The 15,561-nt window shown below is 31.5% G+C and overlaps 1 protein-coding gene across 3 annotated transcripts in view; it reads right to left on the reverse strand.

Annotated features, from left to right (window-relative positions):
* Nucleotides 1–15,561, reverse strand: part of ara (araucan) — a 105,865-nt gene that overhangs the window by 18,124 nt on the left and 72,180 nt on the right. For all 3 annotated transcript variants that reach the window (XR_011543955.1, XM_070634018.1, XM_070634020.1), the window contains exon 4: nucleotides 3,598–3,911. Coding sequence is in view for 2 of the 3 variants with exons in the window: in XM_070634018.1 (XP_070490119.1) it covers nucleotides 3,598–3,911 (314 nt within the window). In the remaining variant the exon portion in view is untranslated. The remainder of the gene's footprint in view (nucleotides 1–3,597; nucleotides 3,912–15,561) is intronic.

Consider the following 15,561-nt stretch of genomic DNA (forward strand, 5'->3'; position numbering starts at 1 on the left):
ATGAGATCGCACCATGCATTACTTTACTCTATTCTTTTAAGTAAGTCATTCTTCCTCACATCCTTAACCGCAATTTTCTCTCTTTTTTTGTTCACACACAAACAGCAACAACAAAAAAAACCCAGAATCATAAAAACATAAATTTTTCTTTCACTTCATTTTCATAGAGCGTGAAAAGTATAATAATAAACCGAACGCATTCGCATATAGTCATAATATACTGACTCACTAATACACACACACAAACCACATAAGTTTATTTTCAATTTCATATCTTCATTTTTTTGGTGCTGGGGTAGAGGGGGAGAATCTGAAGAGAAAAGAAATGTATTTTTTTGGGGCAACGCAAAAGTATGCGATCAGCAAATAAATGAACATAGTAGATGCCATGGCAGGAAAGTCTTTCTGTTTCATCCATATAGTAGTTGTATATTATACAATAAAAATGAAAAGAGAACAAAAAAAAAAGGACTTTTATGATACTTTTCGCCACATTTCATTTTTCTCTTCTATTTTAAGTGGTTCTCATTTCTCGAAGCGTTATGCATTAGGGTTGTGTATATGTGTCTATATGAAGGCAGGAGCAAAAAAAAATTTGGCAATAAAAAAAAAGTTTTTTTTAGGAGCAAGAATAAAGCAGAAACAGTGCGAAAAGCTCGTATTTGTGTTATTAAGTGACTACCAAAAGACTTTAATGTACTGACTTTTATTCAACATTTTTATATCGTTACAAGGCATAAATGTATATATACAGCATGGCATGAATGAATGAAGTCTGAAAAAAGTCGTGACATACATTTCTTTATGTCGCAGTGATGACAATTCCATTCATAAGATTTTGAGGATTTTTTTCATGGGTTCCATTTGCCTTTAAAAGGTCTTCAATGAACATTGTCCTCTCTTTATCATCACTGTCATCTCGTACACAACATTTTCTTCTTGTAAATATTAAAATATTCATCCTTTCGACCTCCCCCCTTTCCCCTTCTTTTGTGCCTTTAAGAATTTTTTTTCTACAAGAATTTCTTCTTTAAATCCTCAAAAAAATGTTGTGCATGTGACGAGTGAGTAGACCTTTCCATAATAATGGAGTAAATCCCTTTTAAATAACCTGTCAGATCTGTTTAAAAAATATTCGCATATAGCCATTTGACGAAGATGATGATGATGTGAACAATGTCAGTGATCCTTAAATAATGAAATAATTCTATTTAAACAATTTGATATGGTGAATTAAATATTATAGCACCATTTGTGTGAGGGTGCGATCCCTTCTCTCAGATTTTTACTGTCTATTCATTTCTAATGCATTAAAATGCAGAGAGAGGAGTTGGGGAGATGAATTTATTAGCAGCAGAGTTGAGTTCTGTGATGTATGAATGTTTGTTGGGATTAATAATTGTTCAAAAAATATAATAAGACTTGAATGTGTAGATTAACACGAGAATTTTGTGAAATTCTACAAGAAAAGTCTACAAAAAGCCGTTAAATTTTGAAATTTTTAGTAAAAAATTTTGGTTCAAATTTTGAACTTCATAAAATTGAAAACAAAATCATCAAAATTTGTGTTTCAAATGAAAATTAATTAATTTAAGTGATTTGCAGTTACATTGAGGAATAATTAAGCATCTTAAGAAGACTATGTGATGCAATGAAGTGAATAAAGATGATTTTGGTATTCAAATGGAATCACAGAGACAGGTAAGTTTAAAATCGACTATTTAGATTTAAAACATTATGGCTAATATTCAAGCTTAACTTAAGCTGTACTTCAATTTTAGCACAGTTCCGATTTGTCAATTGTCTGAAATAATTGAATTAATCAGATTTCTAACATTCAGGTCTGCTCTAACTAAATTATAGAAATTCTATACTATAACAAGATTAAACAATAACAAATGTTAACAACCCTGATTAATAGCAATATTTTAAACCCAAACAGCATCTCGTGTTAATGCTGAATATTGTTTTTAATAGCAAATATCTAATAAAATGCATTGCTGACTCAAGAGAGGATGAGAAATCCATAAAATTCTATTATATTTTTTATAGCGAAATAAAATATTGGCCATACGCAATTGTGAACGGCATTAAAAATTTTATTCTCATACACGAAAAAAGTGCAATTTCTTTTTGCATTAGGGATAGAATTTGGGTGGAGATGCTGACAATAAAAACAAGAATGAGAGATTAAATGCAGTAGAAGGAGCCGAGAGAGATTTAGATTTGAGTGAAATGATAGACAGGAAGTGAGCGAGAGGAAGGGCGCGCGTGATAATTTCCATTATCCGATTATGTTAAGTGAAAAGACCACTTGTTAGTTGCAAGTTTTTTCACTGTCTGCACTCCCTTTTCTGAATACAACAATATGAACAGCAATAGGAATAGATAGGAATGGATAGATATTCACTTAAGTATGACAGCACAATGGATTTGCTAAAGTTTTTTAAAATTAATTTGATTTAATTTAAGGAATTCATGCAATGCAGTCATAGCCAACCCCTAGCATATATATCTTGTCGTTTTGTACAACTGTATGTTGCACAGCTATGACGATAATGTTGATGGAAAAAGTTGTCAAGTGAAAATTGACGACATGAAGATAAGAATGGGAATAAAGTGACAAAAAGAATTTTCTATAGCTTTAAACACATGCTCACAATATGTAGTTTAGTTTCAACTTTTTTGTTTTTAAAAAAAGTATAAAGGAGAGACGAGAAAAGTGAAAGGCAGCACAGTGAAAAATGTTATTTCAGGGAATGTCGAGGACGGGGAGGAGGACGTGAAAAGAAGAAAAATGAAGGAGGGAAGTGAAGTGAAAAAATATCTCACTTTGAGCCTAATGGAAATGAATTCTCTAAAGGGATTTTCTTTCATATTTTTTTTAAAGCTACTCAATAGACACAAAACCCGACTTTAAAGAGTCACTAAATGAGAGAGTGAAAATTATCATAATGAAATGTGACTTTCAATATAAATTTTATTTTCTTGACACATTAATGTTTTTTGTATATAAATAAATTATAGCGTTAGATGCCGTCGCCACACACAAATACAACAGAAAATAATTTCCACCCACTGCCGTAAGCAATAGCGATAGCAGTAGCACAAAAAAGACATTTTTCAACCCTTTTAATTAAAAATTATTAGATTTTACAAATCCTCAGCGCGCGCTTCAAGTTTTTTTTTTGTTCCTCGTTTCCATTTCTTCTACGGAATATCTGAATATATATCTCGTATATAAATTTAAAGATTCTTTTTACATTAATTTGCCAAGCGCGCTGTCTAATTTATGGTCGTCCATTGTGTGCTGTTCATGACAGTTTTAATTAGGCATAAAATTTTACATTTACTTCTTTTTACATTCATTCATCTTAGCGGGAACTGCTTGCTTTTCTTAAATTCCTCCTTAATTTGTCATTTCAAAAAATAACGGACATTTTAGATTTGAATTTTTCAAGAAAAATTTGAATTTTTTTTTTCGACAGTTATTCATAAATTCAATACGAAAATTCACAAACAACCGGACAACATTATTCCATTCTTGCAACCCCAAGAAGCAAGTGCCAAATTAAATATTAAGGAATTCAGTCTTACCTTTATTCCGACTCTTATCATCCATGTCATCCTTCTCCTTCTCATCATCCGACACCATTGCATCGTCATCATCATCCGTCTTATTTTTCGGCTCCCAAGTCATCTTGTTCTCCTTCTTAAGTCGACGTCTTGCATTTGCAAACCATGTGGACACTTGTGTTAGTGTCATTTTTGTTATAATTGCCAACATTATCTTCTCGCCTTTTGTCGGATAAGGATTCTTCTTATGTTCATTAAGCCACGCTTTAAGCGTTGCTGTTGATTCACGTGTTGCATTTTTACGGCGAGCGGCAAGATCATATCCTGCACCATAACTGAAAAAATAAACATAGAAAAAAAATTAATTAATTGCCATTGACATAAATTTTTGTGATTATTCCTAGCTATTATTATTATTGATGTTAACCCTCCCCCTCTCTCCCTCTGTCAAGCAGATCGAGAGTGTAACAGAGAAAATTGAATTGAATTGGCCAATATTACAAAACAACAACAGCAACAGCATATCATGTCGTTACGGCACACACAGAAAAATATTTATTTATTGCGAGAGGAGAAGCAGAAGAGAGCAACAAGAACAATGATGATGAATTTATTAGTCACGATTTGACCCGAAAAAAAAAGACAAAATAGATGTAGCTGCCTCAAGCGATATTCACTGTCTCATGTTATGTATGGTTTTGCCAGGGTACAACAGCAGCAGCATCCCAGTAATAATAAATGCCATATAGAAACAATATATGAATATGGAAATATTTGGGGTGAGCCAATGGGCTTCAAAGTGGGCTTAAGGATTAAAAGTGAAAATTTTGAATTTTGAATGACCGTTAAAGTTTTCAAATTTTGAAAATCCGTTAAATTTTTCAAATTTAATTTTATTTACTTTAGAGGCAAAAATCTTAAATTTTGAGTCTGTTGGCACACCCCAGCTCATATCTTCATACTTATATTTTACTATCACTCATGGATATTTTGCAATTGAGTCTACAATTCGGCATTACATTATTTATTGGCTCATTCCATCACAATATATTGTTTTGCATAAATAACATTATATATCTCCATCTCACTCCCATCATCGTTCACTTCATTTCAACATATATAATAAAATGAAACTATTTGCCATTTGATAATACTTCAATGGGATCTCCTCTCATGATATATATTCATAGTACTATTTTCAATTCAACAAACAAATTGCATTTCATGTACTTTCGTCATCATCATTCGTGTGCATGTTTGCCTTCTTTCTACTTCCTTCTCTGTCCCCAATTCTAATTTCACTATAGTTTTTTCAAAACTTCTCACACTCGATAAATTTTTGCTATAAAAATTTAGATATTTTCGCTAGTATTGCGCTTAGTGATGCAATTTATATATTCTATTGTCAAATCAATTCTCAATTGAGTTGGAGTGACAACACAATATCGTCTATGTGGACAATTTTCACGCAATTTTCAAACAAAATTCATTGCATGTCACATGAAAATTATTGACAACATGCAGAAGCGAAAAATAAATATTGGAAATAAAAAAAAAGTCTTCATTTTCAACCCCTTTTTTTATATGCATATATATCCGTATTAATTTGGGATACGGCTCCAAATGAAAATACATAATTAATCATTTTCGTCGTCAAATGAGTAACTACAACAAATAGGTTGGATTTTACTATACAAATGCTATTACTGTGCAATCTATATAGACCATTGGTCATATTATATACATTATAAATTTGTTGATGGCTAGTTATAAATGCGTTATGATGAACGTTCTATAGAATTATGTCAAATTATCATGATTTTTCGCGTTATTCATAAAATATACATTCATGAAACAATTATTGATGGTAATTATGAAAATTAAAAGTAAAGTGAGGAGCAATTGAATGAAATAAAGGATTGCGAGCATTGGCTGCTTTTGAAATATTATGGCGATGGTTTTGGGGAGTTTGATGGCGCATTTTGTGGGGATCTAAATTGCTTTTTAATTAGGATGATGATTGCTAATAGAGCATACTCAGTAGATTATATCTGTTTTCTAGAGAAGTCAGGAATATCAGCGAAATTGGAAGCTTTTCAATCATTCAGGTTGATTCCCTGAATTTTTAAACCACTTCTAGAAGTCTGAATTGTTCTGACAAGATCACTAGAATTATAAGTATTTTATGAACAATTATCAAAAATACAAAGCAGATTCAGTAACTGCTAGTGAAAATGTCATAAGCATTGTGCGAATCCTTGTCATGTCGACATGAGTCTATTAATTTTTGAGAGATCGATCTCTGTAGGGAATCGAACCCTTGTACTCAGAAGAAGCGTGATATTGACATCCGGTCAATGGTCTAGCTATTTAACCTACCCATTTCACTCGAATTGGCATAATCACTTATATATAACTCGATACAAATGACTATTCAAGTGTAGACCTGTCCACTCGATATTTATTGTCGGAACTAAATTATTGAATTTTTTCTAAGATACCTTGTATAAATTTAGTCGAAATTAAGGTTTAAATCCAAAAATGAAGATAATGTCAATAAATCCCAAAAAATTGATCCAAATCCCCATCTACAGCTGTGTACCTCAATCCAAAAGCCAAAATCCAGTAAAAAGCTTTTTAATTACCAAACCAAAATCATTTCAGTCCTAAAATCATAACCAGTAACTCAAAATACACTAATCTGTTGATCATAAACTTCAAAGCACAATAATTCTGTTTTTTATTGTCATATAAAAATCTTTGTGGACATTCCCTTTGAAACTCGCCATGAATAATTTTTAGAATCGCGTATAAAATGAATAAAAAATAAGCTTTAAACCATAATGAGCCATTGTGGACAACCCCACAGTCATAAAGTATATTTTTATCAGAATTTATGCTAAAATATTAAATCATGATAAGTGTAAAATCTATGTAACCGTATACATTTATTTTATGCTCTATCATTGCATGAAATAACGATGAAATTAAGTTATGTTATGAGCACAATTATAGGAGAAGCAGTGGCACATATATCTGCGATTCTTAAATGACATGTCATTTATTTTTATTTGACTTTATTGTTTTCAATTCTGATGACATGTGCTTTTATCATCTGACTAGCTTTCTATTGATTTCGCGCATTTAAATCAATGCTCAAAAGTGCTTTTCAATAGCAAATAAAGAAGAAAAATCAGCCCCGATTGTATCAATTGTTTTCTTTTTCGTTTCTGTCTAAATTCAATCGATGTCTAGGGGATTCACATCCTCATTCCATCCTTATAGCTTCAGATTTAAAAAAAACAACGTGAAAAGAAAAGAACTTTATATACAGGAAATATAGATGTCTGGGGAACATTATGGGTCGATATCGATTTTTCTTCATATTCTTTCCTTCTCTCGCTGTCATTTGGTTCCATTCAATCGGCATTTAATCTCATGGATGAGTCTCGTTGCCAAAAAAAAAATAAAGCATAACAGCAATCTCATGAATAATTTTTTTTCTTCTGCTCTCTCTCATTTTATGTACATTTTTCTCACTGTCATAAGCTCAAGGGCGCATTCATCTTGTTATCATTTATACAGTCATCTTTATATGTGCGCGTCAACGATCCTGCTGTGACTGTTTCTCTCATTTTCTTTCCAATCTTTGCGTTAAAAAAAGAAGACTTTTTTTGTTTATTTATTTCTGCTGTTTCAGAGACATTAAGCATAAGGTTGCATTTATGCGAGGCTCAGTTGCACCATAGTCACAAATATCAAATTAATTAATCAATGATTTATTAGCTACATATTTGAACATCATTTTTAACAATTTATAAAACAAATGAATTTTTATATAAAAATGTGTGCAAGTCGCTCAAATCGAAACACATGTTCACTGATTAGTCAATACTCAGTTGCTTTTTTTTTTGTGCCTTTATTATTTTAATAAATTTCATTATTTCAAGCCATGTTTCACGTTATGACTTGCGATTTAAACATTATTAATTCATTTAGTGCTGTTATTTTTTTTTGTGCTGATTAAATAGACATTTAGCATGAAATAATTTTTTTATGCATTTGTCGTGTTAAATGAATGAAAAATGATCAACAAAACAGCAAATGATATTATAGAGCTTGTCTAGTTATTTATTTATAACTCTCTTTTTTTTGCTAGTCGTCGACGATTTGAGCTTTTTTGTTTTAGCGGAACTTTGTGAAGATGTAGTGGATGTGAGGGGGTCATTTTGGGATGTTGGCTGACTTGTTGGGAATTGGGTACAAGCGGTAGAGACAGCTTCATATAAGAATTTAACGGAACTAGGCTATGGTACTTAAATAATTTGAGTCTTGACCAGAAAGCTTGAATTCAACTCGACTCCATACAAAATTCGAGTCGACTTTGAGCTCTGGTCTTAACCATATAGCAGAAAACCCACGGGAATCGAACCCACATTCTACAATTTCCGGTTGCATGCCCTTACAACTAAGATAACGGGGTTAGTTGAAGTGCTTGGCTGAATGTCAATTTAAACTATATCATTGTTGATGAAGCTTTAATTGGAATCTCAACAAAATTCGTGGTCATCTGCCTTCTTTCTGTTTACATCTCTTGATTAAACTTCTGATTGTCCCCATATTCCGCCATTTCTAATTTAACCCCCTTAAGCACTCCCCAGAGACTCAAAAATAGACTTATAAAATTTTAATAACTCATTAAACAATGCGCCATATCCACCAACCAACTCAACCCCAAAATACAATTAGACTCTCTATTTTTCAACTCCCGTAACTTTATGAATTTATAATTGTGCAACTTAGCTTATAATAAATGATTTTGTTTCGTGCCTCAATTATTTTCAGCAATTTTCATGATGGAAATATATTACTCATAATAACAAGGAGGCAAAAAAGGCAGCAACAAAAAATAAAAAAATCAATTTGATTAAACTACACAGATAAAGATAGAGCGGACATTTATGAACTACTTTGATTAATTGATACGTTTTACAGTCCGTTTGCCATGAAGTTATCAAAACGGAATCATGCAATGGCAAATAAATTCTTCCTTTCATGATGGAAATTTGTCAAATCACGACAGATTTCAATCTTCCTTTTTTTATTCTTCCTTATTATTGTTGGATGATGATGATGTGAGAGAATTCACTTATGTCCCCCAACCGAACACATCACTCAATGATTGAATTTTTATATGGAATAATAAGAAGGAATAAAAAAGGAAAGAAAAATCACACATTATTTGACTTTACTTTGATTTATTGTTATATTATTTATGTATTCAAAAGCTGTACTTATAGTCTTCAAGGTATTTAAATTCAATACTCTTCTTTCATTCTTCATTCTTCAATCGCATGTATTTACATAAATCTCCAATAATCGTTTTTCAAGAATGAGATGCTTGAGAAATGCTCTTTCCATCTCTTTTTCACCATTCTTCTTCTCGTGTCGACATTTCAAAAAAGGCAATAGAAAAGAAGCAGAATTTTATTTTTTGTGCTTTCAATTCACTCGCTGCAGTAAAAAAAACGAAGTCAATAATTCCATCACGTTTTTATCATGTTTTCTATCTAGAGCGGAAATTTTTCTTTTTTTTTGAGCATTCAGATGCGTGGAAACTTTTTTTTTGTGTGCTGCTGCTCTTCTCGTCTCCTTCTTCCCAGTTATGAATTTTCAATTTCCTCTCAGCCAGATTTCACAATTTTTTTTTTCATTCTAATGTATTTTTATATGCGATGAGTGGATAATGAAAAAGACATTAATTGAATAAGTGTTTTGCTGTCAGCAATCGATTTTGATGGGAATTTTCACCCCCGGTGTGGAATTTTCCTTTTGTCTTTTGGTTTTTTCCTTTTTTTAGCTGAATTTTCTATGGAAAATTGGGTGCTGTTTTCTGTTAAATTGTTTGTCTCAGTGGACATCGATTGATTTAATCAAAAACGTATAGGCTACAGGGTGATGCAAGCACAGATTACAGTGATAAGCAATCAGATGCTCACTTGGCAGTAGCAGTCACTTAACAGCTCTATAATTAGCCGGTTCTAATTTAATTCTCTGCTTGGTCAGCACTTGAACAACATTTCAGTTTGAACTGATCGTGCGAGAGTGCAGGAATCACAGTAAATTGGGATTCGAACCAGTCAAATTATATTTTTCATCATGTTTCCCATTTCACTTGACTAGAAGCATGACAGGGTGTCAATTTAGGCTTCTAAGCTGCTTGTCTCATAGATTCACTTGGAAACTCAAATCCACAGCTTAATTTGCTCATTTTGGGCTACCCTCTAAACCCTTTCAGTTGCAATTGCAATAAATGAACATCTTCATAACCTAAAAGTATCCAAAATGCGCTCTAACCACCTCCAACCAATCGATCATATCCTCAAACTCTCATCTTATTTCAAGTCAATTCAGTTTGATCGGAAAAGTTTCTTCCTTAAAATTTCTCTTCTTCTTGTGCACTTCTGTTTTTCCTTAACATTTTTCTCATGAACATCACGAAGAAAAAAAAAAAGTACGAATCGGAGCAAGAAACTCAGTTGGATGAAGTAATGGTCGTAAAGAGCGTAAAGCAGATTGTTTCATCTACACATTCCAAAAACGGCAAACGGATCCCTTAAAATTGATGTCTTTAGACATATAAAACGCTTTTACAGCGTTAAGGCGGTCAAACGTATTACAGAATAAAAATTTATTTCTTTTTTATTTTCCACCATTTCCATCCTACTAAAACATCCCATTTTCTTCTTATTCTCACTATTATACGACCACCCTTTTCGTCTTTATATTATTTTTTGGTACTTGCTTGCTGGCTGCCTTCTTTTCTCTTTTCATTGTCGTTACTCTCCCTCATACCCAAAATCGAATTGACTATGGAGGGAATTGGAAATATGTTATTTCGGATGCTACAGAACATCCAAATGGTTGAGAATGAAATAGATGAGTGTGAAAAAGGAAAGGAAAAAAAACTTTAAGCGATTTGGCATAAGGAAATTTGTTACATTTTCCGTTTGCAAACAAGATGAACATTCAGATTGAGTTGAGTGAAACATGTGTAGAGAGAGTCTCAAAAGACTTGCTAGATTGAAAATACATATTTTATAAATAATACTGATATATTTCTGTTGAATTGATATCAATTGGATTTCTATGTGATTTTTTTCATATTTTGTGTTTGAATCAATTTTGAATTGGATATGATGTAGGGGTATTGGGAATATTCTTAAGTTGCTGTTGAAAAGTTTGGATGTGAATTTGATATGGACTGTTGAGTTGGAAGTATTAAGTACATGTAAAGTACATTTTTGTCAGTTTTATCGTATATATTGCAATTTTATACTAAAATGACATAAGGTAGACGATTAGATAGAGGGTTAAGTAGCTTTAAACTGATTGATACTCAATAAAATTTGTAATAATCCCGATGCGACCACGCTTGAGCTACAAATTCATTTTTTACCGGCATAACCCGAGAGACATAAAGCAGAAGATATAGGTCCCAAATGGACTTTAGACTCTAATTTAGTGTCAATTCTGAATTAAGTCATGTGTCTACTTGTGTCTTTCGAGTTATGAGACAAAATCAGTTTTCAAGACCATATCCAAATAATTCTGAAGTTTTGCCATCAACATGACGACATTGCGATGCCCTATCAACCATATCGAGGCACTCAGGAATGTTTAGAATTTGAACTAAGTCCAATATTTCAAAAATGTAGATTCGAATATTCCAAACTTCCCACAATTCTCACTAAATGCATTGTAAATGCATCAACAACTTAATTTTCCGACGTCAGTTTAGAACGACCTCAAAACAACAAGATTTAATCTGAATAATCATTCAAAGATCTAATCTATCGACATAAATCTCCGCCTGTCAAATCCAAATCTTTACAAATTAATAAATTTTGCAATCCAAAATTGAAAAAATTTAAATAATTTTCAAATTATAATAATCAAAATTAATTTTCCCTAACAAAACACATAAATTGCCCTTAAATAGACTCCAATGCCTCAACTCAAAACAAAACAAACTCAACTCTTAATTATGTTATGAAAATTATAAAGCTTTAAGTTTGCTACTCGACGAATCGACTTAATTACAAATCGACGGTTTGAAATACAACTCTGATAATTGCATCGAATTACAATAATTACGTGTGCAGTTTTTTAAAAAAAGAAGTTTATATCGATGCTAATTGTTCGACTCATGTGAGAGTTAAGAGAAGAAAAAAAAAAGTTTCATAACTTTTATATGATACAATGTTGCACGAATTAATATTTATATAGAAAATTTAAACTTGAAAGACTATTAAATTAAGTTATTATTAGTGCAACATATTAATTGCTTTTCAATATCAATTTGTAATTAGAAACAAATTGAATATTGATTGAAAATCAATTAAATGTTTCCTCATATTTCATAAACTGTGTTGGCTCAATTTGAACTTTAAGTATTTCCTTGACTGCTGAATGGTGTTTTGTAGAAATTGGATTAAAATGTGGATTGAAAGTGTTTGAAGCATGTCAGGTGAAGTGTGGATTATTTGAGGTTATGAATGGACGAATTGAAGCTTCAAATTTGGATTGACTGTCAATTGATCATCGAAAGATCATCATCAAGACGTCGTGACGAATGCATTTACATCATTATCGTCATGACGTGTCGCTCCGGACAATTGACTACTGAGTGACCAGTGCAACTGAAGTATCACGGCATGGAGTGTCATTTGACAGCTTTATACACAACATTCAATTTTATGACGACCGGAAATCCTCAATTTAAATAAAATTTTATTATTCAGTTTAAGAATCTTCAATCCCGAGCGACACAAATGAAGAAAGCTCCGCCACGGAGACATGTGAAGGCTAAATGGCGTCCATATGAAGAAGGACTTCCATTTGGTATTATTAAAAGTGATTAGGAGAAGCATTAAAAACTCCGTGGCGCAGCATTTTTCATTTATGTCGCTCAGGAATACTCTTATAGACGTCATTTACAATCAACCCCAAAACCTAATTACCCAAAAAAAACTTTAATCATCAATTGATATCACTCAAAAGCTCTTTAAATCCACACACAAAAAAATCTCTCCCCATAAAAAAATATCGTCCCACAATCATTGAAAATTCATACATCAATATCCTCATATTCATAGCCCATTCATGCCATTGTATCAATCCCCAAGCAGAAAAAAAGAGAATAATATGAAAAGAAGGAAAAAAAATTCTTTAATGGAAATTTGTGTCAAAATAAATAGATCATACAATAAATGATACACTTCTCTGCTCACACATGTTTCCAATCGTGAATATTTTCCACTCATCCATTTATTTCGATATTTTTTTTTTGTTTGTGTTCCTTTCATTCCTTTCCTTTCTTTTCGCTCTTGAAAATCGAACGATAAATCACATTGAAAAAAAGATTTTTTTTTCTCTCACTCTCCATGCCACCCTCCCGCAAAAAAAATGTTGAATGAGTGCGGCAATCTGAAATTCATAGGTTTCTGATTTTTATTGATGGCTTTTTAATTGATCGCCTTTGAAAATGTAAAAAAAGAGAGAAACTTGATATATATATATTTATTTTATGTACATTAAACTCAGCCTATGTATCAACATACAGACTTTTTTTAGGAAGCTGCTTGAGCATCAAATGATTTATTTGATTCACCATCTGAGATAATTTTTTTGTGTGTTTTTTTTCTGTGTTTGTTTTCGTTAAGAACACTTTAAAAACGCATAAATTTTATTTAATATCAAGTAAAATAAATGCTCATGTTCAATGGCTCTTAATAAAGATTAGTCCAACTTAGGTAAATAAAAGGAAAGAATTTTCACACATTATCATGGAACTAAAATCGATTAGACGGCGTCGCCATTTTGCATACATTATTCTTATGCTTTAAATTGCCTTGCGACTTAAAGCTTTTAGTTATTCAATACTTTAAATTGTTGTTCAAGAGACTGTGTAGTGATTCTTACAAGTATTTTGTGTTGTATAGCTTATTTCTAAGTAAATAAAAATTGAGGATTAACTTTATTTGTCTGAATACTACTTGTTGTAATAGATTCTTTATTATCTTTGCTGAATAAAGACTTTTCTTTATGTTTATAGTGCTAAATTTAGACTACATTAGCTTTAATTTATTGCTGTTTGTCTGGAAATAGGATTTTTGCGTTAATTCTACACAGTTCGTCTCTGTTCAGCGTAGATTTATTATTTTTATCTCAATTCAGCATTGTTTTGAACATTTTCATCTCAATTCAGCAACATTTTCACCTCAGTTCGGTTTATTTTCAATATTTTTACCTCAATTCAATACACAATTCAAAATTTTTGTCATTTTCACCTCAATTAAGCATTATTTTTCAACATTCTCACCTCAATTCAGCATTTTTCTACATTTTCACCCCAATTCAGCTTGTATTTATCAAAATTCAACTTATTTTCATTCCAATTTAACTTATTATCATCCAAATTCAGCTTAATTTCAACTCAATTCAGCTCAATTTCACCTTAATTCAGCTAAGGTCAGTTTAACCTCCAATTAATTGCTCTACAGAACTAAATATCCAGTCGTTCATAAGAACTCAAAACAATCATACTTAATCTTCTTTTTCTTCGCTGTTGGTGGGAAAAAAATGTCCAAAGAGAAAGAATAAAGCAAAGAAACAGTCATGAATAAATATTATATTATTACTTTTTTTCATTATTAAATAAGCTAAAAGCATATAATTTTATTTTCACTCATGTGTATGGTATGAAACCGTATGTAAAGCATAAAACACTGCACATAAGATTCCAATTGAGTGAAAAATGAAGGTAACATACGCAAAAGATATCATCTAATATTTAATAGCGTATAGCGACAACATTGAAAACATTACGATGAAGATACAGTATGAACAACTTCTTTCATTTAAAGATGAGATGACGATATTAAAGATATTGTTGAGTTTACAACATTTGCTAAATTTCCTTTCTTGTTACTTTTTCTTTCCCATTCTTTTCGTGTATCAACAATATGAAAAATTATTGTAAATCTTACAGAACATGAGATACAGCGCATGTGTATCCTTTTTTTCTCGTTGCTTCCTTTAAACATCCTCATATTGTTGTTTAAAAAGATTTTAAAGTAACTTTATGTTTGTTCTGCATAAAAATAAGAACAAGCTTTAAAGCACAAGCTGCTTGTGAGCTTCAAAAAAATATAAAAAAATTATGCTGCTATTGACATTGATTTTTTTTTCTTATGCTGCTCTCTGCCTGTCAGACAGAGAGAATATATGTTGTAATTTTTAATATAATACACCAACAATAACATCATGTTGATGATGACGATAAAGCGAATAAGAATAAGGCATAGTACAAAATGGGGAAGCAAAGGAGGTGGAAAAAAGGAGAGAAAGGAGTTTTTCTAGTTTTGTAGTGTAAACAACGAGACACTTTATAATTTATTGCTGCTTGTATGTAATTACATGCAGATTTTTGCATACGAGTAATTTACAACTTTTATGCAAATTTTTTTATTATTTTTTTTTATTTCCAGCCATAAAACAACAATAATATGAATAAATAAAAGCAAGAACTAAGTAAAAGAAAGGAAAAAAAAATCTCATCTGTACTCTCATTTACTATTCTGATTAATTTCCATCAACATACAATGTATCAAAGAAAAAGTTGTAGAAAATCTTGGCTTATGTTGGAATTGCTGATTAGGTTAGTAAGACGCATTTATAGACTGATTATCTTGTTCTGTCTACATTCTTTTTGATGCTCGACAACATGACGTAATGTCTGGTTAAGAACTTGATCTATGGACGATTAATGACAAATAGTTAGGAACATTTTAGAGTAAATGTCACTAGTCGATCGTAGGTCTAGATATTTACCAAACATTATGTCTAGTTGCTCACTCGGGATGTGGACTAACTCTACTTTGCTGCCCGTACTATTAATTTTGATTCATAGCTTCTCATATA

This window comes from Chironomus tepperi, unplaced genomic scaffold, assembly GCF_022539635.2.
Source record: "Chironomus tepperi strain 1889 unplaced genomic scaffold, CSIRO-AGI_Ctep_v1 contig_84, whole genome shotgun sequence".
Lineage (NCBI taxonomy): Eukaryota > Metazoa > Arthropoda > Insecta > Diptera > Chironomidae > Chironomus > Chironomus tepperi.